The sequence below is a fragment of the Alternaria burnsii genome, assembly GCF_013036055.1.
Source record: "Alternaria burnsii strain CBS107.38 chromosome Unknown 693, whole genome shotgun sequence".
Taxonomy (NCBI): Eukaryota; Fungi; Ascomycota; class Dothideomycetes; order Pleosporales; family Pleosporaceae; genus Alternaria; species Alternaria burnsii.
The window spans coordinates 353,119-379,867 of record NW_024066117.1 but is presented as its reverse complement, the minus strand read 5'-3'; the positions used below and the strand labels follow the sequence as shown (position 1 = coordinate 379,867).

General features: G+C 51.5%; 7 protein-coding genes across 7 annotated transcripts; 4 read left to right on the top strand and 3 right to left on the bottom strand.

Annotated features, from left to right (window-relative positions):
• Nucleotides 1-504: 504 nt before the first annotated feature.
• On the top strand, nucleotides 505-4,982 carry GT037_007763 (microtubule associated protein; the record flags this gene model as incomplete). Its single annotated transcript, XM_038932810.1, has 4 exons — nucleotides 505-666; nucleotides 715-3,100; nucleotides 3,359-3,535; nucleotides 3,703-4,982. The coding sequence occupies 4 exons, from the start codon at nucleotides 505-507 to the stop codon at nucleotides 4,980-4,982; spliced, it is 4,005 nt and encodes a 1,334-aa protein (XP_038784311.1).
• Nucleotides 4,983-5,441: 459 nt separating this feature from the next.
• GT037_007762 (alcohol oxidase) lies at nucleotides 5,442-8,657 on the bottom strand (the record flags this gene model as incomplete). Its single annotated transcript, XM_038932809.1, has 7 exons — nucleotides 5,442-5,717; nucleotides 5,802-6,098; nucleotides 6,516-7,084; nucleotides 7,140-7,903; nucleotides 7,955-8,058; nucleotides 8,121-8,194; nucleotides 8,252-8,657. Coding segments are annotated over 7 exons (2,490 nt in total), but the record flags the coding sequence as incomplete, so codon positions are not given.
• A 490-nt stretch (nucleotides 8,658-9,147) lies between these two features.
• On the bottom strand, nucleotides 9,148-10,353 carry GT037_007761 (eukaryotic phosphomannomutase; the record flags this gene model as incomplete). Its single annotated transcript, XM_038932808.1, has 3 exons — nucleotides 9,148-9,217; nucleotides 9,500-9,958; nucleotides 10,007-10,353. The coding sequence occupies 3 exons, from the start codon at nucleotides 10,351-10,353 to the stop codon at nucleotides 9,148-9,150; spliced, it is 876 nt and encodes a 291-aa protein (XP_038784309.1).
• A 561-nt stretch (nucleotides 10,354-10,914) lies between these two features.
• On the bottom strand, nucleotides 10,915-13,107 carry GT037_007760 (uncharacterized protein; the record flags this gene model as incomplete). Its single annotated transcript, XM_038932807.1, has 1 exon — nucleotides 10,915-13,107. The coding sequence occupies one exon, from the start codon at nucleotides 13,105-13,107 to the stop codon at nucleotides 10,915-10,917; it is 2,193 nt and encodes a 730-aa protein (XP_038784308.1).
• A 571-nt stretch (nucleotides 13,108-13,678) lies between these two features.
• GT037_007759 (uncharacterized protein) lies at nucleotides 13,679-14,148 on the top strand (the record flags this gene model as incomplete). The annotated part of the gene is made up of 5 exons (XM_038932806.1): nucleotides 13,679-13,706; nucleotides 13,755-13,850; nucleotides 13,903-13,930; nucleotides 13,993-14,056; nucleotides 14,104-14,148. The coding sequence occupies 5 exons, from the start codon at nucleotides 13,679-13,681 to the stop codon at nucleotides 14,146-14,148; spliced, it is 261 nt and encodes an 86-aa protein (XP_038784307.1).
• Nucleotides 14,149-16,113: 1,965 nt separating this feature from the next.
• Nucleotides 16,114-17,850, top strand: GT037_007758 (uncharacterized protein; the record flags this gene model as incomplete). The annotated part of the gene is made up of 6 exons (XM_038932805.1): nucleotides 16,114-16,229; nucleotides 16,283-16,316; nucleotides 16,368-16,568; nucleotides 16,623-16,677; nucleotides 16,724-16,957; nucleotides 17,009-17,850. 6 exons carry the CDS (start codon nucleotides 16,114-16,116, stop codon nucleotides 17,848-17,850), a joined length of 1,482 nt encoding a protein of 493 aa, XP_038784306.1.
• A 2,763-nt stretch (nucleotides 17,851-20,613) lies between these two features.
• On the top strand, nucleotides 20,614-26,652 carry GT037_007757 (uncharacterized protein; the record flags this gene model as incomplete). The annotated part of the gene is made up of 4 exons (XM_038932804.1): nucleotides 20,614-21,241; nucleotides 21,300-21,706; nucleotides 22,362-22,464; nucleotides 22,523-26,652. 4 exons carry the CDS (start codon nucleotides 20,614-20,616, stop codon nucleotides 26,650-26,652), a joined length of 5,268 nt encoding a protein of 1,755 aa, XP_038784305.1.
• Between the last annotated feature and the right edge of the window lie 97 nt (nucleotides 26,653-26,749).

The following is a 26,749-nucleotide window of genomic DNA, read 5'->3' as shown; positions in this document are numbered from 1 at the left end:
CCGTTGCGCAGGCTGCAGGCGCAGGCCGCTTTGTCCGAATTGGTACTACCATTGGTGTGTTAGCTGACTTGTCGTACATAGCCGATGCATGCTTGCATTTGATATGCGATACTAGCGCTTGAAACCAGATGTCTAGTATAATGGGAAGATGCAAGACTCACGAGCGGATAAGAAGAAGCGCGAATAGCAGAAAGCCAGCCCGGACAAGGAAGAAGGGAATAATCGGAAGCAGGGTTTGGAAGAGGCGAGTTACGACGATGGTGCTATGGCGAATCTACCAAGTAGCCCTGATCCCGACTTGTCTCCTGTGATTGTCATCAAACGCATATGTGCCAGCTTCTTCAATCGACCACACGCCTTGAGCGTGGCGGGGTAAGTGTGGCGGGGCAGGGGACGCATGCGTGCGTTGACGTCGCTTGGGTGTCCGTGCAGCTTCAATGTTGGTCCTGCAACGTTGCGGCTGCCCTTCCTGATATCGACATGTCAATCGCCCCGTAACTACAGATGCCTTCGCAAGTTCCGGATCATCAGCTAGGCGATGCGCTGCTCCAGTCAGCCGCACACGGAGCGTTTCCCCAGGATGAACATGTCGCGTCTGCAACCGTACCTCCCAGCGCGCTTCCCAAGCTGCTCGAGGTGGTCGCCAAGGCACGAGAAGACACAAAGGTGCGTGAAGCTACCATGTATCTTTGGCGGCGCTGACTGTGTTGCCAGAACGAAGTACGCAAACTCTCAACAGAAGCCGCGCCGGACGTCGATGGCTGGATAGCACAGGCACGCAAGCTGCAGGACGACATCAAACGCTCGCAAGAGACGGCCAAGAATATCGTAAAACAAGCCGAAGCTGGCAAACAAAACACCGCTCGCGTCCAGGATGCTGCAAGCAAGGTCAGCCTGTTGCATACCGAGATTGCATACAATGAGAGCTTGGCGCAAGCGGTGGAGCAGCTGAGAGATATCTCGACTCTGCTCGACTCTGCCCAGAATGCTGCTGTACACGGCCATGTCATACACGCTATACAAATATTGGAGGACGCAGATGGCGCCTTTCAAAGACTGGGGCCTTTCACCACCACGAGGGTAGTGGGTGTGTTGAAGAACAAGGAAGAGCAGCTGAAGAAAGCTATCGTGGAAACCGTGACAGAGTCATGGAACGGGCTGATTTCGGTTGACAATACCAGCCACAGAATCGCACTGCATCAGTCCATCGAACGCGAGGCCGAGGTCGATATCAATACAACCACCGAAGCGCTAACAAAACTGGGGCTTCTCGATAGCTTCGTCACCCGCCTAAGCCGAGATCTTGACAGAGTCATAATCTTCCCCCGCCTTGCCATGGGTACCGACCGCGTCGTGTCCGCGTTTGAAATTCAAGAAGACGTCATCCAACGTGCTGGTCCGGTCAACGATGGTAGGATAAAAGCTACCTTAGAGGATGTCCACTTGCTCGTCGAGTTCCTGAGCACGCGCCTACCGCCTAGCATTGCTGTTCCACTATCATCCAAAGTTATTCCGATCGTCGCTTCTCGTCTGATCTCGAACCTGCTTTTGCCTGCCGTGCCATTATCCACAGAAGGAATCCCGCACTTTCAAGAGTCGCTCTCTTATGTCTTGGGCTTGGTCGAGTATCTTGATGAGCTAGGCTGGTCTGGCCAGAATCGTCTAGCCGAATGGGTGGATAAGTCTGCCGAGATATGGCTTGCTAAACAGAAAGAGCATGCGATTTCCCGAGTGCAAGCCATGTTCCCAAAGACTGTGCGAGAGATGAAAACGGTTGAAAGGGTCGAGACGCAAGTCATCTCAAAAGGCGATGCATTGCATGCCGGAGATGAACAGGAAGACGACTGGGCTGCTGACTGGGACGAGGAAGGAGAAGTCACACAAGAGAAAAAACAGGCTGTCGAAGATGAAGAAGAAGATATGAGCGCTTGGGGTGAGGATGATGATGTGGTCGATGATGAGTTGAAAGAGCAGGAGACCAAGGAAAAGCCAGCTGATGCAGAGGATGCAGATGATTGGGGTGCAGATTGGGACGATGAGACTGACACCAAACCTGCTGCATCGCCAAAGCCTGCAAGAACCATACCAGAGCAACCGAAAACAAATGGAAAACCTGCATCTCAAAAACAGCCCGCGAATCAGGAGGTGACACTTCGAGAAACATACACAGTAACGGCGATTCCGGATGCTATCATGGAAATCATCTTGCAGGTCATTGCAGAGGTAGACACGCTGAATTCCCCCGAGCTCGTCAAGTCCGCAATCGCACCCGCAAGCGGAGGCCTATACGCCATTCCTAGCCTCCTCCTTGCAATGTACCGAGCTACTGCTGTGATGCATTACTCCAAAGACGTCGCAAGTAACATGCTTATCTACAACGATTGTCAGCGATTGTCAGATCGTTTGCGACTTTTTCTTCAAGATCAGGCTGAGAAAGATCAAACATCAGCATTGCCACAGCATTTGCAACCATCTAAACGTCTCAAGCCGATGCTCGAGTCTGATATCAAGTCAATTGATGGATTTGGAAAGCGTGCGTACGGGCGCGAGATGGAGTCACAAAGACAAATTATCAGGGATCATCTTGAAGACGCGCAGGGCTTTCAAGGATGTACTAACGTTCCCTTTGCTACGGTCTGTGATGATGCTATCGCCACGACTATCGACCGTATAGGTGATGTGAAGCGACAATGGCAGAACGTCCTCTCTCACAGCGCCCTACTCCAATCACTTGGCTCACTGGTATCAGCTGCCCTTACCAAATTTGTCACCGATGTCGAGGACATGTCAGATATTGCAGAAGACGAGTCAAGAAAACTGCACGGATACTGCGTGTCACTTGCTACCCTGTCCCAGCATTTCCAAACAGAGGATGGTAATGGAGAGACGAGAGATATGGCCGGTATTTACACGCCCAATTGGTTCAAGTTCCAATACCTGAGCGAGATACTGGACAGCAGCCTTGCAGATATCAAATACTTCTGGACAGATGGTGAGCTGAAGTTGGAGATGGAGGCTGACGAGGTTGTGGGCCTGATCGAGGCGCTGTTCGCGCCTAGCGATCATCGGAGGAGAGCTATTGCTGAAATTAGGAGGACCAGTATGACTTGATGAAATGATATACCCTTGAAGGGAGCACAGCTATGCTCTCGTGAGCGAGTTCATACTGTTCTAGATATGAGATGACCCAAGTCTGCAACAATTGTTCTGCATAAAACTCAAACAACGTATGACCTTGTAGGTAAATACAATCAAACTTGAGTAAATTCGGTAACTGCAACTGGGAAGTCGAACGTGAGCGGAGGTCTACGAACGCCGACTGGCTGATTCTCGCCGCGCTAACCGCATTCGAAAAAAGTTCGAGATCCCAAAATTTCCAAAGCTTCGCAACTTCAACACCAACCAACATATATCTCCGAACCCGCCGACGCCATGGATATCGACGCAACAGAAACCAAGGTGCAGATTCGCCTTACGACACGTGATGCTAGCCTTCAGATTTCGGAGGAGCCGAACATCCTGTTAGTTCAGACATGTAAGTAGAACTATCGCAAGCCTACTCGCTTGTCGCGGCTTTGTGTTATCCGCTGCGATACATTCGCGCACACATTGTGAGCCGTCGCGACTATATCAACGTATTTCTATCGTCGCATCATCTTCGCCGCTTCTTTGATACCGTAGCTAACGCAAATGCGCCTCTAGCCCTTACACGACACAAGCTTTCAACACTTGTGAACGAACTTTTACATCGCGATGACGACAGTCGCATACCGTTCGACATCTTGATCAATGGCGAGTTTCTCCGGACCACAATCGACGAGTTCCTCACGAAGAATGGTGTCAATGCCGAATCGACGCTGGACGTTGAATATACGAGGGCTTTGGTCCCACCACTGAATGTCACAAGCTTTGAGCATGACGATTGGGTTTCTGCTGTGGATGTTCTATCGGGGGTACAAAGTGGGCAAGAGAGAATATTGAGCGCGAGTTACGACGGGCTAGTAAGAGTGTGGAACACTTCAGGCGATGTTTTGGCGACTTCCGAGGCTCCCAACAACGGTGGTCGCATCACAAGCCTAAAGACGGCCAAGTGGCTGTCGGAGAAGAAGATGGTGGCTGCAGGTTTGGACAATACGGTCCGTGTCTACAAGTACGATGATGACGCGCGAACCATTACAACGGCTCTCGAGTTGTTCAATCATCGATGGGGTGTAGAAGACGTCGCGGTTCATGGCCCATCTAGCCGAATCCTTTCTGCTTCTTCGGATACCACTATTTCGCTCTTTTCGAGCAATGCAAAAGAGAACCCAGTCGCACCGCCAAACTTCCTGCCGAGCTCAAATGCTGCCTCCAACAAGCGACAAAAGCTCTCAAAGCCCGATCGCACGGTTCCCGCTCGTGGCGCTCTCGCTACGTTTAGCGGTCACAATTCACCGGTATCGAGTGTCATATTCAAGCCGGATGATGCCACAGTCGCATACTCAGCATCTCACGACCATACGCTCAAGACATGGGATCTGCCTACCCAGTCGTGCGTTGACACTCGAACGACTGGTCACTCGCTTCTTTCCCTCTGCGCGATTCCCTCCCGAAATCTACTTGCAACTGGTACCTCGGCACGACACATCACGTTGATCGACCCCCGCGCGTCAGCTACCCAGATCAGTGTCATGACGCTCCGCGGCCACAAGAACGGTGTTGTTTCTCTGGACACGGATCCTTCTTCTGAATACAATCTGTCTTCTGCTTCGCACGACGGCACAGTTCAAATTTGGGACCTCAGGAACGTTAGTACAGGCGGACAGGTTGGAGAGGGAATGACTGGTGAAAGCGTGTACACTATTTACAGGCAAGGACGCGATGCTGCAAAGAGCCATGGTGAAGGTGCCAAGGTCTTCAGCGTACGGTGGGATCGTGCTGTGGGTATTGTGTCGGGTGGTGAGGATAAACGGGTGCAGATCAACCGCGCTCTTGGCTCATAAGGGTTGGAAGTCCTCGCCGGTGGAAGTGCCGTTACAAGGGTGTTCAGGCGCATATCGTAGATACCATTCTGGCCAGGGAAAAGTGTAGCTTCAATTCTTAAGCGCGTTGCCCTCTGTCAACTCTGACTTGCCTCTAGTGATACTTCTGCAGTAGAGACGAGTCGCACTGACTTCCATGCTCTTGTGAAAAACACTGTTTTTCTTATGTGTATAGAGATGATCAGACGGGTATCATATAGCAGCCTCGGCCGTCCAGCCGCATTCATGCCTCTCCCCACATGCCTCTCTGCTGATGCCCTGCGTGTGTAGCAGTGCCCATGGCCTCGTAGTCCTACACTCTGTGCTCAGCCCAGGCTTATCGTGGTAGACTGTTATTGCGCTCGCAAGCTCCAGCCTGAAAACTCAATTTCCACCACGCTCAACCGTCCAACCAAAAATCTCATGCACAACGTTCCAAGCTCACACCAGGTGTCCCGGTAACAGGAAGTTCGCGACGCCCTCCTTGACCGCATACTCATGCTCACATGCTCCACATACTAGCTTGCCCTCTTGTATACATGTCTCGAGTAATATCCTATGTAGATCCTTCGCTGTCTGGCTAGGCTCCTCTTCTACTTGTTCAGTTGCTGTTGCCGGTGTCGCCTCCGTGGTATCTAACGCAGAGGCAGAGGTAGAAGAAGGCTCGACAAGGTCGGCGGGTGTGGGTGCTGTTGGTGGAAGTTCAGGGAGACCGAGCTATAGTGTATATACATTAGCCTCTGTTTCGCAAGCCTTGCGGTCGTCGTTCTTTTAATTGTAGAACTTGAGGGTTTCGCATACCTCACTGCATATTCCCCTCAACTCATTCCACATCAACCTCGGCAAGATGTTTTTGAGAAAGGCTAGGTTGACGTCTGCTTCTACGATTTCGAGTTCGGCGTCGCGCGGGTGTAGGGGGAAGGATGCGGGGTTTGTTTTGCAGGTTTTTATGGCGCAGGTGAGGAAGTTCAAGGTGAGGAGCTTCATGTTGTGGCTTTCGATTATGGGTACCGGACTGTTTGAGGGTTGTATCGCTCTGAGCGTTTCGTGTACTGTGCTGGAGTGGAACTGGTTGGCGGGCAAGTTTTGGCCAGCGGGCTTTGCGACAAACAATTTTTGGCGCGAATCCCAAGGTCGGGTCATTGGTGGGGTAAACACGCTAATGCAGGGCTTAAGTTTATGCTTAAGTTCCTATCTGGATCGTCGTGTCGCTTTCCTATTGCTTCCATCCAACCTTTTTTATTGTCGTCATTCGTCTATACTGAAGACACACAAGATCGTATTTGGTTTGCGTGATAGCGATGGCAGTCTTTCTACCCACATTCTCTCCCTAGGACGGCGGCTTTCTCTATCCACAATACGACACCAATACCTAGCCTACCACTTCCCCACATCCTCCAACACTAAATCTGTTGCCCTCTCACTCAACAAAAATGTACTAACCGCCGGGAATGCCCCGGGACATCTGGGAAACGCACTGGCGTCTACAACACGCAATCCCCGAACTCCTCTAACTCTCAACCTCGTATCTAGTACAGCCAAAGGATCAGAGTCTGGCCCAACCTTATTCGTGCTTGTAGGGTGGTGACTGAAAGCCTGGTCTTGTATCCAGTCTTTGTCAATTTGCGTGTCTCGACAATAGCCTGTGTCAAGAATGTCTCCAGGTGGGCAAGGTGGAGAAACAGAGATTACAGGACCAACTGGTGCTTCGGTAGAAGCAAAGGCTCTACGCGCAAAAGCAACTGTGTCGAGCATGGCATTGAGATCTGTCTCTGCACCCTCGGCAAAATAGTTCAGATTCACTTCTGGTGTATCGATTGCGTTTGCTGACTGGATCTGTACGTAGCCGGCGGTATTTTGGGGGTGGATTTTAACTGTTGACCAGGAGAACGTGGAGGGAGGATAGGATGTACGGTTGAAAAATTCCGTGGGCATGAAACCGGCGAAAGCTCTGCCTGTGCCGGCGAACATAAGCACATCTCTTTCGCCTTCGACTGCGTGGGGCGTCTTGATGAGGAAGGCGTTTGAGTTTGAGTCACCTCGCGAGTAGGGCCCTTCCCCCTTGTACCAAACATCAAGACATGCTAAACACGTGCGTACGAAATCAACATTTGTCTCATGCGCAGTCCATACAAAAACACTTATGATCGCCTGGAGCACCGTATGTACATTGTGGAGCATCGGGATCAGGCGCTGCCGCCAAGCTGACCTGAGCGTTTCCGTAGACGGGTATCTCGTAATTGTCCTGGAGATTGCGTCCCACTCCTGGTAAGTCAGAGACTACGGGAATATCATATTTATCGAGGAGGGCTTTGGGCCCGATGCCAGAGAGTTGCAGAATCTGCGGGGAGTTGAAGGTACCGCCAGACACAATGACCTCTTTTCGAGCGAAAGCTTGATGTAGAGTGCCTGTGCTGGAAGCGTTGCGGCGCGGATCGGCCTTGTATACCGACTTGCCTTGAAGATATTCGACTCCAACTGCTCGCGGCTTCGTATCATTACCACTGCAGCTATCGAACAGCACCTTCGTGGTCAAAGACTCGAGTTGGAGATGCAGCGTCGCATTCGTCAGATTACGCGTTTCCAGAACACGATGGCGTGGACTGAAGCGCCTCCAGTTCGGTGTAACGTGATAAGGCAGTGACCATAAACCCTCTGACTGGTCACGCATTGGATCCAGGTAGTTACCGTCGCTAGTGAGATAGTCCAAAACCTTTTCTGGATCCTTTCCCACCAATCTCAAGCATGCTTCGAAGACCTTGAAGCGAAGTGTTGAAGCTGCATGAGTGGCACGATCGGCAATATTGGTCTGCAGCCAGCCTGTGAAGCCGTGGCCGGGAGTGTCTTTGTCAAGGTAGTTGTTGTGCTCAATCTTCTCAAAGTATTCACGCATCAGTTTGGCGCTATAGGGATATTAGCACCGTCTGCAATGATTAGGATTCTCAACAACTCACCTCCAAACACCATCTTCAATTCCTTTGTCAAAAAAATCCCAGTCGCTATCACTCGGCAGGAATGTCGCGGCGGCATTGATTATTGCACTTCCACCCAGCGTAGCCTAGACTCGGTAACTCAAGTCAGTGTATCTATCCTGCACGGGTTTCTCACGACATTACTTACACCCCTTGGGTAGAAAATACCCAACCTCTCAGCATTTACGTGTCCTTCAGCACTGGGATCTTTCCCAACCCAATCTATCAACGACATCAGCAATGAGTTCGTATGCGCTCTACACTCAAAACCAAACTCACACTCCCCATTCTCCAATCTCCAAACCAACAAATTATACCTTTTCAGCCTCTCTTCATCATCACCGTGCTTCACAAAAAAATGCCAGGCTACATTCGCGTTCGAGAAGTCATTCAAAGCAAGTACCTGAGTACGGATGTCGGATGAAGCATCAGATCCGGCTTCAATCAGCAGAACAGAGTAGCCAGCGCGAGCTAGATTTGAAGCGATAGTGCCGCCGCCCGGGTCGCTACCCGTGACGATGTAATCGTATGTGTTTGAGGAATTGGAGATAGAATGTGGTGAAACACAAGAAGCATGGTGAAGAGGAGAGGTTGAAGTTAGAGTGGAAAGCAGACCGAGCAGTGGAATTGCAGGGATTTTCATGATGGAGAACACATCAACTTTGATGATACATTTTGGAGGCGTCTAGGCACAGAGACCACTATTTGTAGTCTCTCAGACATTCGAAAGATCTCAACCCCTCCTCCTCTTTTCCCTTCCTTGGTGAGGTGCAAAGCATCCAGCGTGTTGGTTTTGTGAAGTTCGGCCCATACCTTTTACCCGGCATGAACGACTTTCCGAAACCGTCTTAGAAACAGGTCGAAAGTAGGGAGGCTAATTCCAATTGGCTACGAGGCTACAGGGCGTATGCAGGTCTTCAATCTGCCCCCGCACCCGAGTAGTGACGGTATCATGGCGCCGGGCGGCGTTTTTGACGTTCGGGGCATGGTTTGGCCAGGTGGATGTGGATCTCAAAACTGTGTTTGGACAATGTTTGGTAAATGCTTGATTGGTACAATGCAAGCTCGCTGTCGTGGACGGAGAGAATGCCATTCGGGATTGAAGCTGCTGGCCGTGAAGCAAGGCGTTGTCTGACTAACATCTTGTCAATCTACCGAATGCAGGCTCCGGTGGTTTAAGGTTTCGACAAGCGGTCTGGCCAATGTCCTTGGAACAATTCTTCCTGGTTCGTTGTCAACAAATTACTGTCGTGTCAGCAGCGACTATCTCCTCTTTCAGGTTATAGATCGTATAGTCTGACTGAAAGACACGGGATTGAAATCTGCCGATGCAGAGATGTGAACAAACAAGACTCGGCCCATAAAGCTACAGTTCATAGATCCTAGGGTTAATGGACTGATATAAATCTTGTTCGCATTATTTATCGTGTCGCTCCATCGCCGGTGGAATTGATCTCAAAGAGAACAAAGCTGCCATGCCGTCTCCAACTCAACAATATCGCCCCATATGCCTCCGGTTCATCCGACTAGAAGCTCTTCAACAGCTCCTGAAGCTGCGCATAGGTGTCGTCTGGGTTCTTGACCTTATGTCCGATAGTCCGCTCATCGCTGTAGATCTCCCAGTCATTTCCGCCCTCGTAAGCCTTGTCACCAAAGAAGTGGATCTTGTCGTAGACAACACCAGAGAGACCCTTCTCTGCCTCAATGTGGCGTAGGCAGTAGGTCTTGTCCCAGCCAGTCGGGAAGACGTCGAAGGAAATCTGACCACCAATGGAGTATGTAAGGCCGTAGTCAGGGAACGCTTCCTTGAGCTTCGCAACCATGGTTTCCCTGACCTTATGTTGGAGATCGTACTTTTGGTATTCGTTGCGCTCTTCAGTGGATGCGTTACGGCCGATAGGAGAGACGTTGATCATGCCGTTGCGGAATTCGATAAAGGTACCGCGCTTGATGGGGATGTCGAGGTCGGCGATGTAGTGGAGGATCCTACCAACCTACATCAGCAATACTCTGCAGCATTTTCAAGTCACATACCACTTGGCAAGGGCCTTGTATCTGTCTTCACCAATCCAGCCGATGAAGCTCTGGCTAGCCAGAACCTCGCCCATACGGATGGCCGTGAGACCGTTCTCGGCGAAGCAAAAGTCAAACAGCGAGGTGACATCCACGGGTCCTCCAAGTTGTTCTTGCTGTTTGACGAGGTTGGAACCGCCCACGAAGCCGATGGCGCACTTGTGACGGAGTTCTGAGAGCAATTGCAGCATCTGCGGGGTGACGAGCTGGCGCGGCTTTGTGAGTGTGTCGTCGACATCGAAGAGAAGAACAGTGTTCTTGACCGGACGCTGGTCAAGCGGAGGGTAGACAGCAGCTGCGGCGGCCATGGTGCAGATGTTGTTTTGTGGTCGTAGAGTGAGCTATGATGGGGCAGCTGTGCAAACAAAAGACAGTCAATTGGAGTAACCCGAGAACAGCAGTTGTTCGCAGGTGCAGCAGGAGAGTATATGTCTTGGAGGGGTCCCTGCAGGGATGGCTGATCCTCACCGCAGTTTCGCGTTGGCACGCGCGTGGGGTTGAGCTAGCGGTGCCTGGACCCTGACTTAGTTTGGTACCTGAACGCGTACGACTTCAAGGCAATATGGACACGTCTTCACTAAATCTCAACATTTGCGTCACATTAGCATCCTGTTCTATCTGTATCGACACTGTGTCCACTTGGACGCTGTTCAGTCATCAACGCGCAACGCTGAGCCACCTTGTGTTGACAGAAGCGGAATGGCTTCCGCTCAAGCGCGTGTCAGAATCTCTACATGCAAGTGGACACTACATGAATACGAAGAGAACACATAGTGCTGAACAAGCCATACATGCCTTATGGACATGCATGTTCTCTTCATGTTGATTGAATTCTAAGAATAGGTATTCCATTGCATAGCTCGTGTTACTCATTCCAGCGCATCGACTTCCTCTGCTAGCGCCCTCCATCGTCCCTTTCGCACCCCGGAAGGCATCACCATCAATACGTCTCTGAGGGACTCTTGCTCGTATTCGAGCCGCTCCAACGTAACTGCCTGCAAGATATAGCTTGCGACCGTATTACTTGAGAGCGGCGGATCTCGCAAAATTTGGGTCATCCTATCAATCGAAAGCTTCTGGTAATACCACATATGATAAGCGCGAAGGTGCGTCACGGTTGCACGTATACGCGAGGGTGCTGTCGAGGAAGGCGATGGGATGGTAAGTTGAAGATGCTCTTGTGCCCATGTTGTCGCCAAGTTGTATTCGGGTGTTCGTGATGGCTCGTCCAGGAGACCAATGTCCGGTTGTGGTGTTGGGATAGGCCCGTTAGGTTCGTGAAGGTCAGGGGAAATTTGCTCCAATGCTAGGCCGTTCGCATCTTCTGTCAACCTTCCACTGTCATCTAGAGTCATACGTCTGAGTGCATCTTCAAGTTCTGGGTCTGCAAACTCATCATCATCAGCTTTTTGCCTCTGAAAGGAAACACCCTTGTCTTGACCCTCTAGCCGCACACCAACATCTTCTTTAGACAGTGCAGAGGATAGTGTCTCTGTGTCTTCCTCTTGTGATGTCTCAGGCAGTTCAGGGTATCCAAAATTAGTATGGTCGAGCCGGGAGAGGTTCACTCGACCAACCCGCTTTTCAGGAGGAATTATGCTTTCAGCCCCCATTCTCTCCGTCTTTTCTAGATTACTGCTCCGGGTGGATTGGGACACGTGGGTCTTATCCGCGCCACCTGCAGAGACAATTGTCGATGTTGCATACAGTAATTCTTCGAGTTGATGGCTGTCAGCAAATTCCTCTGTCGCTGTCTCGTACCCTTCGGTGTCTCCTTCGTCTTCTTGTTGGTCTTCAGCCACATCAACTGCGGACTTTACAGTTGTGTCTGCTACGTTCTTCGACTTCTTGATTCTCTTGCGGGATTCCTTGGGCCTTGGTGAAGGCTTGTTATCAAAATCGCAAAGAGCTACTGGAGGAGGGGCCGGCTTCATCCGTGTCCTTTTCCATTCGAGCATATAATACAGGCGAAATCCAGCATACGCGTCAGCAGCTGCGTAGTGTATCTGCTGCACATCTAAAGGAAGACTCCAGTCACTTTCCCGAACGCTAGGTGTTGTTTCGGAGTCGTCGGCTAACTGCTCGCCTTTATACAAGGGCAGCTGCAGATGCTGCAGCACTTGGGAAGCGAGGTTCACAACCCTCTTTGAGACTTTGCTAGGCTCTACCCCGTACCACTCAACTAGGTTATGCAAGCGGCTCAGCTCGAAAACCCCCTGAGGCTGAACATTGAGGTACTTCTCTAGGCGCTTGAAGTCGCCCTTGATAGACACACCTACTTTGTAGATGTCTGGTGATTCGAGGACAGCCTTCAGGCTAGGAGGCATTAGTTGCTCCGCTTTGCTTCCTGAGAAAAGCGACACATGAAAGAGTGCGATTCGATCTTCGCAAGCCAGCTGAATCAATGAAGCATTCTGCTTAATCGAATATGGATTTCCACGAGGCTTCCATTCAATGTCGAAGCCAACTATCTTCTCTTGTAAAAAATACTTAGCCACCCTTTCAGCAACATCGAAAGACTTGCAGTAATGGGTGGAGAGAGATTCGCCATCAGGTCCTTGATAGAGTTTGGCACTCCAATAACTGTCCCGTGTGTTGGGAGCGGCAAGCATAGCAGCACGCAACCTTTCCTCTGGGATCTGATATGTGAGGGAAACGTGTTCATCTGCATTGTCTTCTTCGTCGTCCGTGGATTCGGTCTCGGTCTCGGGCTGAGATGAAACACCGCTAGAATCGTCACTCTCTGAAGTGCCCTCTACAGCAACTCCCTCGGTGTGTCCGGTAGCATCGTTTGCTTCGTTTCGAGTGTTCGGAGAGGACTCGTCAGTGCGAATCGTTGCAGCTGATTCATCTATACGTGAAGACACGGTCTCGGCGGCTTCATGGATAGAGTCCGACTTAGACGCTTCGGCCACCGCTGTCGTCGCAAAACGTAGTCCATGAGCTGGATTCCATAGTCCCACCCGCTGGAATCGGTCAGCGCCTGGTGCTGGGGGAGTCTCAGCAGGTCGTACGTGTAGCGTAGCCGATGCTTGACTTTTGCAACGAGGGTCTTCGGCCATGGGTACTGCCTCTTTGGAAATAGACTGGCTCACTGAAGGTTGTGGTCCCGCAGCAGGGGTTTGATGGAGTCTTCTAGGACAGTTGTCGCGTCTGGTGGCAGGCCGTCCTCGCTTCCAGCAGCAGGTCGAGGCGGGTGGAGTAGCAGACGTTGAGCGTAGTGAAGTGGTGTGCATTGCCCTGCACTCTCCAATACGCAACGTATGCGTGGCGAATGTATGGCGCTTTACAGAGGGTAGGGTGTTGACGGATGTCTCATGGCAAACACGCCGCGGGGCATCTGACGCGCTCAGCAGAGAGGCGCGTCGACGGAAGAGCATAACACTCCATGGTAGTGCTCTCACTAGGCGCTGACAGGAGAGGATAGTCGTCACGGATGCGAGTTGATCGTGTGTGGACAAGATGTTTGCTGCCTGTTGCTTCGCAAGCACTGGTTGGCTAGCGTGTCGCCTGTGAAAGATGGTCTTGAACGCCAAGATATCGAAACCAATCACCACCTTGGTCTTACCTGCACCTCAAACACGACCTCTATATTCAACGTCCGATACTCAGCTCACGAAAAAACACGCCACCATGTCGCTCGAGAACCTCCTTCCGCTAGGTAGGCCTTGATCGCAAGCGAGTATCGGCTCTCGACTAACCTCTGTAGAACTCATCGACAAATGTGTAGGTTCGCAGATTTGGGTCATTATGAACGGAGGGAAAGAATTCACCGGGAAGCTGGTTGGGTTCGATGACTACGTCAGTAAGTGAGGTTGAGTGAGACAACGTGGACGGGACTACTCTAACAAGAACAGACATGGTCTTGGAGAACGTGACGGAGATGTGCGTAGCTTCCAAGGTTCTTTCATGTTCGACACGGACAAGTGCGACTGACACGACGGCAGTGACCCGGCAGAGGGAAATGTGCAGCTGCCCAAAATTCTATTGAACGGCAACAACATCTGCATGGTATGGGACGCCCTGTCTAGTTTGTGCGCCAGTACTGACATTACCAGATGGTGCCCGGAGGAGATGGGCAGACAGTTCTGGAGGACGAGTAGGGCCGATGCGAGCCAACAAATGCAGCATCGTATGATTTCAAACCACATTGCGACGACGACACGGCCAGCAGTGCGGTTGGTGCGCCTAGCCCGGCATTGTCTGCTGCCGAGGTTGGACAGGTCACGAGGCAACGTCGATGAAAAGGCTGACGAGCCGTAGGACGCGATGCTCACGCTGGGGTAGATTCAAGGCGGTTGTAATGACGCCCAAGGGTCCAGTATGCCATCACCATGGAGCTTCAGATGAGACATAGCGCAATGTATTCATGGATATGCGGCCGTCTGTCATACTCACGTGCGTGCTCTAGCCAAGGACGGCGTTGCTTCAAGAGGAAATGAGCAACGCAACGTTCCGCTCCGCTGGTGATGTTGAGTTGGGCGGAAGTGGGCGTGCCCAGATGTCCTTTCCCGCCCCTTGCAGCGCGTTGATCAGCCACGGCCAGGTCAGGGTCAGGGTCATGGCGAGGGCGACAGGTGACGGGTGCAGTGAGTGCAATCAAGCAGAGAAGACGACGTGCAACAGCGTGAACCACAAGGCGTCGTCGCGTGTTGACGCATGGGAATGTTAATCGCCGATGCAGCCCGTTTTAGGGCTTTTCGGGGGTTTGTTGTTCGTTCGCACACGACGCCGCCATCTGCGTCGCATCGCAGATCGAGTTTCTGGTGTTCGCTTAGTTGGAGGAAAAAGGCCATGGATGACGAAACGCAGATGCGTTTGTGTCAGCTCAACGTCACTTTCTCCATGGACATGCTAGCCAGGGCTGGTGGACGAGGGGCTACGAAATTGCAATTACGGAGCACCGTCAGCGCAGGCAGCATGCATGGCAAACTGGGACATCGCCGGCTCGTGTGAACCGGCCCTACTGTAGGTACCGGCGTTTCGTCGATCGTGCCTTTGTCTGAGATGTTCTGTAGACTTGACAGCATCACCCGCCGCCCGCACGCCCTCGCAGCCTATCAGTCGGCGTCATATCCAGGAAGAGATTCCGCATCAGTCTGCTCCCCGTGCGGATGAGGTGGCTGGAGCGTTCCCTCGCACCCTTGATCGTCCCCTGTTCGCGCTCGCTGGCCGTCCATTGCGTCGATCGCCTGCTCTGATCTCGAGAGCCCTGGGCCGGGCCCTTAGGAGGTATTGCTGCACAGTCACACATTATTTTCCTGCTTCCTTTGCTCCCGTCTTTACCACCACCACCACCTCCTCCTCCAACATCATCGTCACGACTCCCGCTGCCGCCTTCACGCCCACTCGCTCTGACTCGTCTTCTGCGCCAATTGACACGCCCGCCATGATTGCGCCGAATCCTACCCACTACTAGTCCAGTCCCTTCTCCCTAGGTCTGCACCTGCACCGCCCTCACCCGGAACTGCCTACTCTCACCGCAACCCAGTCCTCGTGCGACTCTGCTCAGCGCGCAGCACCGCTTGGGACGCGCCAAATGAGCTCCGGCCGCTTGCTGACTCTCGACGGCCGTTGTCCTGGTCGCGCCTCCACTAGGCTGCGTCCGCTGTCTTTACTGCTACAATAGCCGAGACTCTCCCTGCCCCTACCACAGCATAATCACAGAATTCTGCTGATCGGTCCGGGACCCACCTACCCCAAACCCAACGTTAGGCGCCACCACTTATGGATGCATCTTAGTCGTTGACTACTCCTTCAACTTGCTCTTCTCTGCGCCCTGCGCCCTGTAACACTTTGACCCTTACGCGGATTTTCGTTACGAGTCGATCCGCCACACTCGTCGTGCCGCACCAATCATATCGCCTGGGCCACGACGCGACCATTTCCTATTTTATCCCTGTACACTAGTCTCGCCATACTCGAGTCCTATCGATCACGCTCGATCCCAACCCATTGCCACTAGTGCTCTAATAATTCCAGACATATCGAATCCTCGACGACCAGCCTATTTCGAGAGTTGGTCGCTACACCACACCACCCCAGCGGTTGCGCTCACGCCCTCCTACATGAGCGACCTGAGAGAACGCCTCGCGCGATTGGGACTGTCCCAATACCACGAAGTGTTCACGGCCGAAGGCTTCGACACATGGGAGACTGTGCTCGACATAACAGAATCCGACTTGTGCGTGCATACCCCACCCGTACCTGGAGACATCTGTGCTCACTCTTGTATAGAAGTTCCCTAAACGTCAAGCTTGGACATCGTAGAGTAGGTCACTTTCCTTTGCCTGAAGCCTTACCAATAACTAAGTTCCTGTAGAAACTTCAACGGGCCATCGCCGAATCGCGCGGACAGTCTTCTGATCGGCCCTTACCCATCAGTCTTGCACGAGCTGGAAGCACTGCCGGCTCATACCGCAGTGACGACTCAGGGCCAGAGGCCAAAGCCAAGCAGCCAGACTCTACCAACACTGCGCCCGGTGGCACAGGCGCAAAGCGAAAGTACCGGCGACACCCAAAGGTAGCTCATATATCAACTTCTGCCATGTCCTGCAACCTTGCTAACTTGGCATAGCCTGACGAACATGCCCCGGAACGCCCACCATCGGCTTACGTCATCTTTTCAAACCGTAAGTTTTGCCTTGGTGCACTGTGAAATCAACTAACTCGTAGCAGAGGTGCGAGAGTCACTGAAGGGACAGGATCTGTCCTTCACCGAGATTGCCAAGGTGGTCGGTGAAAAATGGCAGGTCTTGCCCGCCGAGGAACGCGAAGGCTGCGAACGACAAGCCAATGGTGCAAAAGAGAAGTACTATGCGGAACTGGCCGAGTACAAGAAGACGCCAAACTACGAGGCTTACCAGAAGTACCTTGAAGACTTTAAGGCGAAGCACTCGGTGCCTACTAAAGGTCTGTTTACAATTTCTATTTAACTCTCCCGCAAGTTATTGACACGTGCAGAAGGCAAACGTTCGAAACTGGAGTCCGAAACCAGTACTTCAACACGAGGAGGCAGCTACGAACAGAACGACCAAGCCACAAATCGAGCATTAAGTACTATCCAGTCAGATGCCCAAACAACACCGCAGCAGAAGTCGGATCCTATCCCGCTCATTGGCTCTTCACGACTTCCAGCTGGTCCAGTCTATTCCTCAACTTCGACGTCGCCGGCCAACCGCCCCCTTTCTGGTTTTACCTCTCCGCGCTCAGGCGAACAGTTCTCCCCCACTTCTGCCTCTCCACGGAACACTGGCATGCAAAGAGATGGTGCTTTTGATTCATCAGCACCCAACCCCATTCGGGATCCAAGAATTCCTTTTGATGCCAACCCATATCATCAACCTTCTGCGTACAATCTGGATCTCCACCAGAAAATTGCATCCACACCACCGCCTTCATATCCTCACTCAGCTCACTACCAGGCGCCCATCGACCTGCTTTCTCGTAGGACTCCGCGGGAATCCGCGCGTCTTCCCCCTCTCAGCCACGAAGACACGACACTATCATCCGAGAGTGGTCATAGCACGCAAGGATCCACAGGGTATCCTATGACAGTTTACCCTGGGCATACATTACCTGCAGACCCGAGCAAAACGATGCGCATGCTTCCCCAACCGGTGCCTAGTATGGGATCATCAGCTTCTCCATTGGACCGGCCGATGCCACCGATACCTTCGTCCCACCTCTCACATAATTCCCACGATTATCGAAACCAGGGATCACTCGCCGTCCTTGTAAGAGCAGGAGAAATAGCATCAAGAGCAGCAGATGATGACGTGATGGAAACCGAAGGTTCGCCTTGATTTTTTGAATTTATACCAATGTTACAGTACACGATATGGTAGGAGCATTCCACATGGCTCGTTCCAGTGGACAGCATGTGCTACATGCGAGCAGCTGTATTGCTGGACAACCTCAGTAAAGCCACGTTTGGCATGCGTGTATCGCACATCAGCCCAGTAAGCATATGCGGAGACGCTTTACGTTTTCATATGTTATTTGCCATTTCGAGATGATACCCCAAACGCAATCAGTCGACCTTTCGATTACCACGTGATTATACCGAGGACGGATCCCTACCTGACAGAATGAGGGGTTGGAGTTGGATGATGGACCCTTCTAGATGCGCAAAGCCTGCGCCGTTTGAATGGATGTTGTTTGCATGCAGGAGACCTGCCATTTCGGAGTAGAGGTATGGGAAGCTTAGTTCCCGTGGGATATTCCGTGAGAATACACGAAACTGCTGCATGGCGAGCATGTGGGCAGTTGCAGGAGCACGCGGAGTTTGTACATAGGAAATCTAGATCTTTTCGCTTGAACAACACTATGTGCTTGACTATTTCTCTCGTACAAATGGGGCCTGGAAAGTTGGCAACGGCGATGGTCTGGACCCTTCCACCAGCTTCGTTGTATAGTGTGGCAGGCAGTCAGCCTCGTTTGAATCGACATGACCACAAATCGTACGAGGCGATCTCGATGCTTGCCCAAGGCGGGTTCAATGGCGCCTAACGGAGAGCATGCATCCGAGATGTAAATAACTTGCCACTGTAGTGAAAGCCATGCTAGCAGCTAGGGCGGACTTATTTCATTCGGCCGTCCCGAGCAACATGGAGCTTACGCGCTTGGCATAGCGTGCTGAGTGGATTTTGAGAGATTTATCCATGTCCACCAACATCGAAGATTTGGCATGCTGATCCAGCACCACATGGCAGGGATTTCAATCGATAATCAGTATCACGTGACAGGTGAGTCCACGCCGCTCAACAATGTCTATGGTCAGCGTTATGTATCGGGCCCGCGCTTGCCGATCGACAGCACGTTCAAAGGAATAGAGCGAACGGGTCCACCCACACCTGAAAGCTCCCGACATAGCAAGCAAAGACGCCCCAATTTTTAAACTGACAACATAGTAGCAATAGCCTTTGTCGATTTTAATCTTCAGCGCGCTCGGATTCCGGATGCACTACGAGAGCCCTTGTCTACCTACCGCGGACAGTGGCTTATATCGCCCGCGGGCTCGTTCACATTCCGCGTGAAAAGAGGGATATTATCGCAAGACTTCACTATGACAAAAACAGCTGATTTTGTGTTGTCGCCTGATTCAAGCATCGGCATGCAGCTTATGGTAGTAGATTTGGCACTTCGGCATGTCGTTTGAATGGGCAAATGCAAGGATATATGCATTATGCAGGTGCTGTGGAGTGCCCAAGTCGCAGTCCACTGCCTGCTGCTAGTGAGAGTTAGTCGAGACCACAATTGTGCCAGACGTTCGGTACGAGAATCCTGCCATTGCCGGGTGGGGATAGCGAGCGAGGGTCCTGCAGACATTGGCTGTGAGCTCCGAGGAGCAATTGTGTTATCAGTTTGACGCCCGCGGAATGTAAGTACTGACAGCAGGACGATCTCGGGACTAGACAATCGGCTTTTCTGACTCGGCATTCAAAAGTAAATATCGGCCCGCATTTGCGTGTTCTCTATATGACCCAATGGTGATGGAGTTGATACATCAGAATGGCACCTACAGATCTGTTGCTTAATTCTACACGCACACCCTGTACTTAAGTATGCTAGGCACCTGTGGCAGTCTCACGTATATTTTAGGCCTTCCTAATTCATGGACCAATTCCGCTTTAACGCATGTTGAGTGAGTCTTGTGACACTACCTGTTTGTTACTCAATACGCTTCCAAGGAATTATTAGCGAACGGTATTGCATTGCTTAAGCCGCATACTTTGCCATTTTCATTACAAGGGGTATCTGCAACCTTCGGTGAATGAAGAGCGTAGTCCTGGGATGAAGAATATTATTTATGTCATGTCGCTAGAGCACAGCAAAGAGTAGAGCCTATGACGCGCTTGCTAGGTAGCTTGCCTGCCAACTAAGTATTGTACCTAGTATCTCCATGCCAAAGACTTGTAAATCTCAGAACGCGAAACCCAATACGTACTATCGTTGCAGGTTGCCTACAAGACAGTATTTATGTTCCATCTAGGTAGCATGTAGTTCAAAGCGAACACTGGCTGCTTTCCAGCTAGCACATCGTAGCGTCACACAAACAGGCACGAGCCAATCAGGGGCACTTGTACTTGTCGATCTTCCGTATCAGTGTTACAACTTCGTCCTCTATCGTCGCGTTTTCCATCAAGCCTCTGCTTGGCATCTACCAATCGCCTCTACAACACATACAATACTTCCTCTATATACAGTCTGTGCAGTTCCAGTCCGTTCTAGATCATCGCAGCACATGCGCAGGTGGTGTGTTACCTATTAGTCACCACGCTCGCGTTACACACTATTCGCGCCTGCCGCCACATACAGTCCCTGTGCGAACTTGTGGCTCATCTAGTCATGTACGTAAGAAAATGGCTCAAGTGTGATGGGTTGCAGCTGATCTATATGCTGGTAGCCGCAACGATTACCTGCTGTACTAGACGATTCTTTGCATCTCAGCGGTCTAGGCCTTCAACGCGCTTGTCCTGTCACCTGACAAACGACTGCAGCAGATCTATGTTAACGGCCTGCTATATTCTGCTGCATATTTCCAAGACCTCCGCTCCGCTAGAAGGATGGCACAATCTGTCGATGCAAGGAATCCTGTCCAACCCGAAACACTACGATCCCAGTACAATGCCGGGCAAGATGCTGATGCTAATTCCATGCATGGTGACACTACGGTCATCACCACAGCGACGCCAAAACGTCAATATCTCAACCTGAATCCTCTGAAGAAGCTCGATTTGCCCCATCATCAGGCATACAACAACGCTGCTTCAGATCATAATGTAAGCTTAGTGCACTTTCTCGACAGCCTCTTTAGCGAAGTACGAAGAATTCAATTCGATGAAGGTTTTGATAACCGCGGGACCTGGAGCCCCGACAGTGGAAATGTAATGATGCCTCCATTGAACGCTACGGAGCGCAACGATGAGATTCCTGTACCAGTCTCGGTCGAGAAGCGCATCAAAGACTTGAACCAAGCCAAATGGGCAGTCAGGACTTCTACTCATAGCAATACCCATGTCAAGTTTTCCGAGTTGGGAGACCTGCTGGCAAAAGACCACAGTCGCAATGAAGCTACCTATACGCCGAGCGTTTTCGACGCCATCGAACTTTTGAAGTGGGACCACGAAGAACTATTAAAAGCTGTACAGCGCTCAGGTCACCATGAGGAAATTCACAGTGTAGAAATGTTTAGTAAGTCTCTCATTTAGAGAGGTATGCGTCTGTCCAGACTGTTGCTGAAGTGTCTTAGTATCTCAAATGTTCCATATGATGCCCAAGGTCGCTGGTCTTAGCTTACTACAAGACCGTGTATTCCATGTGTTGGTCGTCACAGCAAACACATACCAGAAGGAGGCTCCTTCTGAGCTCTACAAATCATTCACCGTTCAGCTTCCGATTGATTATGCATCATTCGGCGATGTCAAGATCGTACAAGAGACGAGTCGAATGAAGATGGGAGGTTCTTCCCAATGCTACCATTTCCCTTCCAGCGCGGAGTCTGGATCAGCACCTGATGCAAACCAGAAGCAGCGACAGGGGAAGAAGCTGACAGAGGGCACCTACGTCTCATTGGAAAGGCTCATTGGAGCAGACTCTGCGAACAACGACCGTCATCGTTGGGATATGGTAGGCCTCGTGTTTCAGGCGCTAGTGGACGTATGTTGACGTGACGCAGATGACGTTGAGTACGGCGGGAGGCATGACACGTAAGGCTCCGAAAGGTGTCCAACAAAAAGAAACACTGGAAGCGATTGCGATGGACGTGGAGTATGTCCTTGCGCATATTGCAGATCAGAGACGCAGAAGTAGGATTTGAACGTAAAGGCAGCTGCTTTGGTTTACGAGTCTACTGTGGTTTGATCTTATCTCGAGAATTCACTCGATTTGACCTTTTGGTGTGCAACGACGATGTTGAGAAGAAAGCGAGTTGGTTTTGCTAAGATAAGGGCCAAGACAGGAGGAAGCCAGACAACGGGAAGCGGGGACGAGAGCACATGCAGATCACCGCGTGGCTGTGACACCACTCCACTTCCTGCACACCTGGACTCGAGCATTCAGCCTTGTGCCGTGTAGGCGAAGCACAGCTTGACGCATTTCGGTATAGCCTTCTTGTACTTACTATCTACATCAATGCCATACGATTGATCTCAATTCGCTTCGTGATCCAACTCTAGCACCTGCCGTACATGTGCATACCACACTTCTGGGGAGCCTATTAATACACACAGGCACTTCAGCTCGTATCTCGAGAGCACGCGCCCAACCAAGACCATCTGCCACGCCTTGCGACACACATAGACCAGGCAGGTAGCGCGAGGAGACAGCATTCGCGATGCAGAACTACGGGCAAGCCCCAAGCTTCACCGGACAGGCTGGCCCTCCACCAGTGCCACCGCCGCCCCCTGGATATGGAGGTATGTCTGTTCAGCATCGGGCATATCTACGTAGCGAGGCGCTGACATGAAGGCAAAGCTTCTCAGGGTTACCAAGCATCCGCTCCTCAAGCCCACGGTCAATGGGCTGCGCCGACGCCAACACATACATCAGGCCCATGGAATCAAGCGCGACAACAAGGGACGGAAGGATACAACCCAGGCACATATGGCACTATGCCAGGGGCGCAGCATCATTCACACCAACCCCCGCCTCAGCAGGACCAGCCCCCTCCGCCTCCGCCGAAACCCTATGGCTTCGCAGCGGCAGTCCAACGGCAAGAGCAACAGCAGCAGAGCACGCAGAATTGGTCGCAACATTCGCAACAGACCACCGGGTACGCTCCTCATGCGCAACAGGGAGGGTATCCAGTGCAGGGGGCGCCACAACACCCCTATCATCAAGCAGCTCCTCCTCCAGTAGCTCCAACATGGCAGCAGTCACAGCATGCGCCCCACCAGAGCGGCGCAAACAGCTTCACGCAATCTAGGCCAACTGTGGACACTGCTTTTTACTCACAAGGTTATCATACTACACAGCAGCAACAAGCACCACCTCTGCCTCCACGGCATAGCCTACAGAGCCTGCAACATTCAGAACACCACCAAGCTCAGTACGGATATCCAACGCTTGATCAATACCCACCACCATCGCAGACACCTCACCAGTTGCAGCAATCGGCAGGCCAATACCCGCAGCAGCAGCAACATCAACACCAAGGTCATTTCGGGAGTGTGGTACCAGCTCAGCAACAGCCAGTCGGACAACCAGTATATCCACAAGCACAACCGTATCAACAGCCCGTACAGCAACAACACGGATATTCACTGTATGAACAGCACGGTCAGCCCCCTTCACAAGACTCGCACTTCCAGAGACCGTGGCAGCCTGCGTCTCCAGCGCCTGGGCCCAATTATCAACACAATATAGCACAGACGTATGAGCCGCACCAGCAGCCCTCGCAATCAGGAAATCAGACACAAAGTTCTTTCTCGGGACAGCAGTACTCTCAGACAACAAACCAAGAGGTTCGAGAACCAAAGCCATTCAATCGAATTGGTACCGCTACGTCTAATTTCTACCATCAGCCAAGCCCACCGAGTCAACCCGTGTCTCCGATATCGAATCGTCCGAGTGTAAGCTCCGCGTCTGGTTACCAGCCCGTGTCTGGTCGCACTGACTCCGTGAGCTCCATAGCTCTTGCCAATCTCTACGCACAGCGAGCAGACAATAGGACATCCTCGCCAAACCCTCCTGCATCCAGACTACCTATACCACCTCCACCCCGTGATGACAAGTCGAGGTTTAGTGTGCTAGCTGCTGGAGCGCCTTCTGATTGGGAACACTTGGGTGGCAGTGAGGAAATCGACGACGAAGAACTCTTCGGAGTAAAGAGAGAGGAAAAGAAAAACGAGACTATCCAACCAGAAAGCGTTGAGCTGCCTGCCCACGGTCCATCTGCTCCCTCCACACATGGATTTCCCAGTCCCGCAGTACGTCCCGCACACGTGAGTTCGAGCGAGTGGGACGAAGGTTACACACCCACACCGCCATCTGTAACAAGTCTTGCTGAGCGACAAGGATCGCCGTCGCCCAACCAAGGGTTCGCAGTAGAAGATGCCATCGTAGCGCCCTTGAGAACTACACCAAAACCTATGCATGGTACGAAGCCTCCTCATCAACCTGCTGTGCTCGTAACAGAGTCTGCCATAACCGAAGGCGGATGGAATCCATCACAACACACCCCGACACAACCAAAGCATCATTTCAACTCACAGAGTAACAATGAATTTCAAGATGCAGAGATCCCCAGTCATGATTATGCTGTGAAGTTGAAAGAGAAGGATAACCTTCTCCATCAGCTGCGCGCAGATGCAGAACGGGAAAGTGCTGAACTACACGCGAGGATTGAGGCACTACAAGCTGAGAATCAGAAACTTTCATCTGAGTATCAAGCCAACAAGACGCACAGTACGAGCGAGATGATCGTCTTACGTGCGCAAATTGAGACTATGAGAACAGCAGCAGATCAGGCCACTGCCAATTCCGAGGCTTTAGTGAAGGAAAAGAACATGACAATTGAAAGACTGCAAGAAGATGTGGAAGGCAAAGAACACAATATCGAGGAACGTGACAATGTTGTCGCTGAGCTAAAACGCCAACTTGAAGCCGAAAATCTGAGAGAGTTGCCGAAACCCACCCCTTCTGATCTTATCTCGGATATCGACCCATGGTACGTTGGCTCATTAGAGCGATACATAGCTATGCTTCGTAGTGAGGCAACAGCACCACTAGTTGAAGAGAAGATGAAGATTTTCAGAGCGTTCATGAAGGTAGAGTCTAGCATGCGGGCAATCAAATTTTTTGACGCCTCAACGCAAACGCTTCCAGTAGTGCCAGAGGTGCCGCACGAGACAGATCAAGTTGCGCGCTCTCGTGCAGCTTCAGACGTGTCCACCAGAAGGCAGGACCTGAACATACAAGTTCCGCACAGGTCTGCATATGAAGACGACTATGAATATAGTCCTGGTGGAAGGCCTATTCTGGCACGACAGAGTACGATACCGATTATTGAGAATTACCAGGGTGCTCCAAAGGCACCTCCTTCGGTAGTATCAACAACAATCCTAACCCCGACAAGCTCTATTGACGACGACACGAACAAAACGCCAGTACAGTCGTTGCCCGAAGAGCAGATGCAACCTCAATACAAGGCATACGTTCCTCCTGCTAGCATATCTGTCGACCCTCCTCAGCTGAGGCACAGACAAACGATGTCTTTCTCTAATACTCCAGTTGTGGCTTCACCGTCAGGGCGTAGGAGCAGCAAGGGACATGATGAGATCTTCTTTGAAGCTCATCGAGCGACTGCGCAGACGCCTGCTGCTCAACCGTCCAGTAGCGAAGCAGATGTTCCTTTGCCCGCGCCATTGACGCTAACTCCACGTCGCCCAACATCCACCGCTGCACCATCGAAAGAAGATCCCAATCAAGTTCTCAAAAGACTGTTGTCGAAGCGAATCGATTCGGACCTTCCAAACCGCCGGATACAGGACCTTAGAGCTAAGCTAGCAGATGTTGGATCGAAATCCAGCAAGGTCGAAGAGCTTACCAAGACGTGGGAGAAGTCGGCATCTCTAAGCCGCCGCAAAAAGGACGACGCTCGTCGCAAGCGCCAAGAAGAGAATGAGGAGCACAATGACGATTTATTCAACAGCAATGAGATTTCTTATGCAGAGATGAACCAGCTCGAAGAAGAGTTCAAGCAGAAAGAAGCAGAGCTCAAAGCACAAGAAGACAGAGACGAATATCAGAGCTATGTCGACGCCGTATTCGACCCGGTCTTCACTGGCCTACATGGTGAGATCAAGACCCTCATGGATCTGTATGTCGAAGCCAAGCAGCTACTGCATTCCTCTGTACATGGACTCAGGAGTCTAGAGGGAACAGATGATCCAAGCACGAAAGATTGCTTGGAACTGCTGAGGGATGTCCACGAACAGATCGAGAAGAGACATGACAGCGTTGCTCAGCTCGTTGCAGAGCGCGACAAACGCTATAAAAAGACTGAGACGCAACCTTTGTACGCCGCTGGCAACATCAGCCAGATGAAAATCGTAGAGAAGCACTTTGAGAACGCTGAGAAACAAGCCATATTTGGAGTTAAGCGCGAGAAGGCTGAGCGTGTAAGCGAGCTTGTCCGAATTATTGGGGAGATCGTCGTCGATGCAGTGAGCGATGAGCAAAAAGAAATCGACTACGTCATTGAAGCTATCAAAGATCTCAAGGACGGTACTGGCGACCCGGAGGTCCTTTCTCAGGCACAATCGACTCTCAAAGCCCTGAAAAGGTCATCCAAGGCTCTTCTCTCCTTCTTCAATATGCTGGAGATTGAATCTAACAATGCCGACATAGATGCCGAAATTGCACAAGTGAAAGCTGATAAGGCGGACGCAGAACGTATAGGGGAATTGGAGGCTGAGAAAAAAGAAGCTAGGAAGGAGTTAGTGGAGGAATTCGAAAGGAGAATTCGTGTGCTAGACAGCAATGAGGGCGAGATTGCGGAGTTGGCGCGAAAAAAGATGAGGAAGAGTGGTGAGGACGCGGAGAAGGAAGAGCGGCTACGAACCGCATTAGAAGAAGCGAAAAGGCGAAATGGACATGCCTGATGATATGACCGCGTGTTTTTACGAAGCGTAATATTTCTCCAGCAAATAACTAGTTCATGGATATCTAAAGGCCGAAATACACTCTGCAAATTGTCTC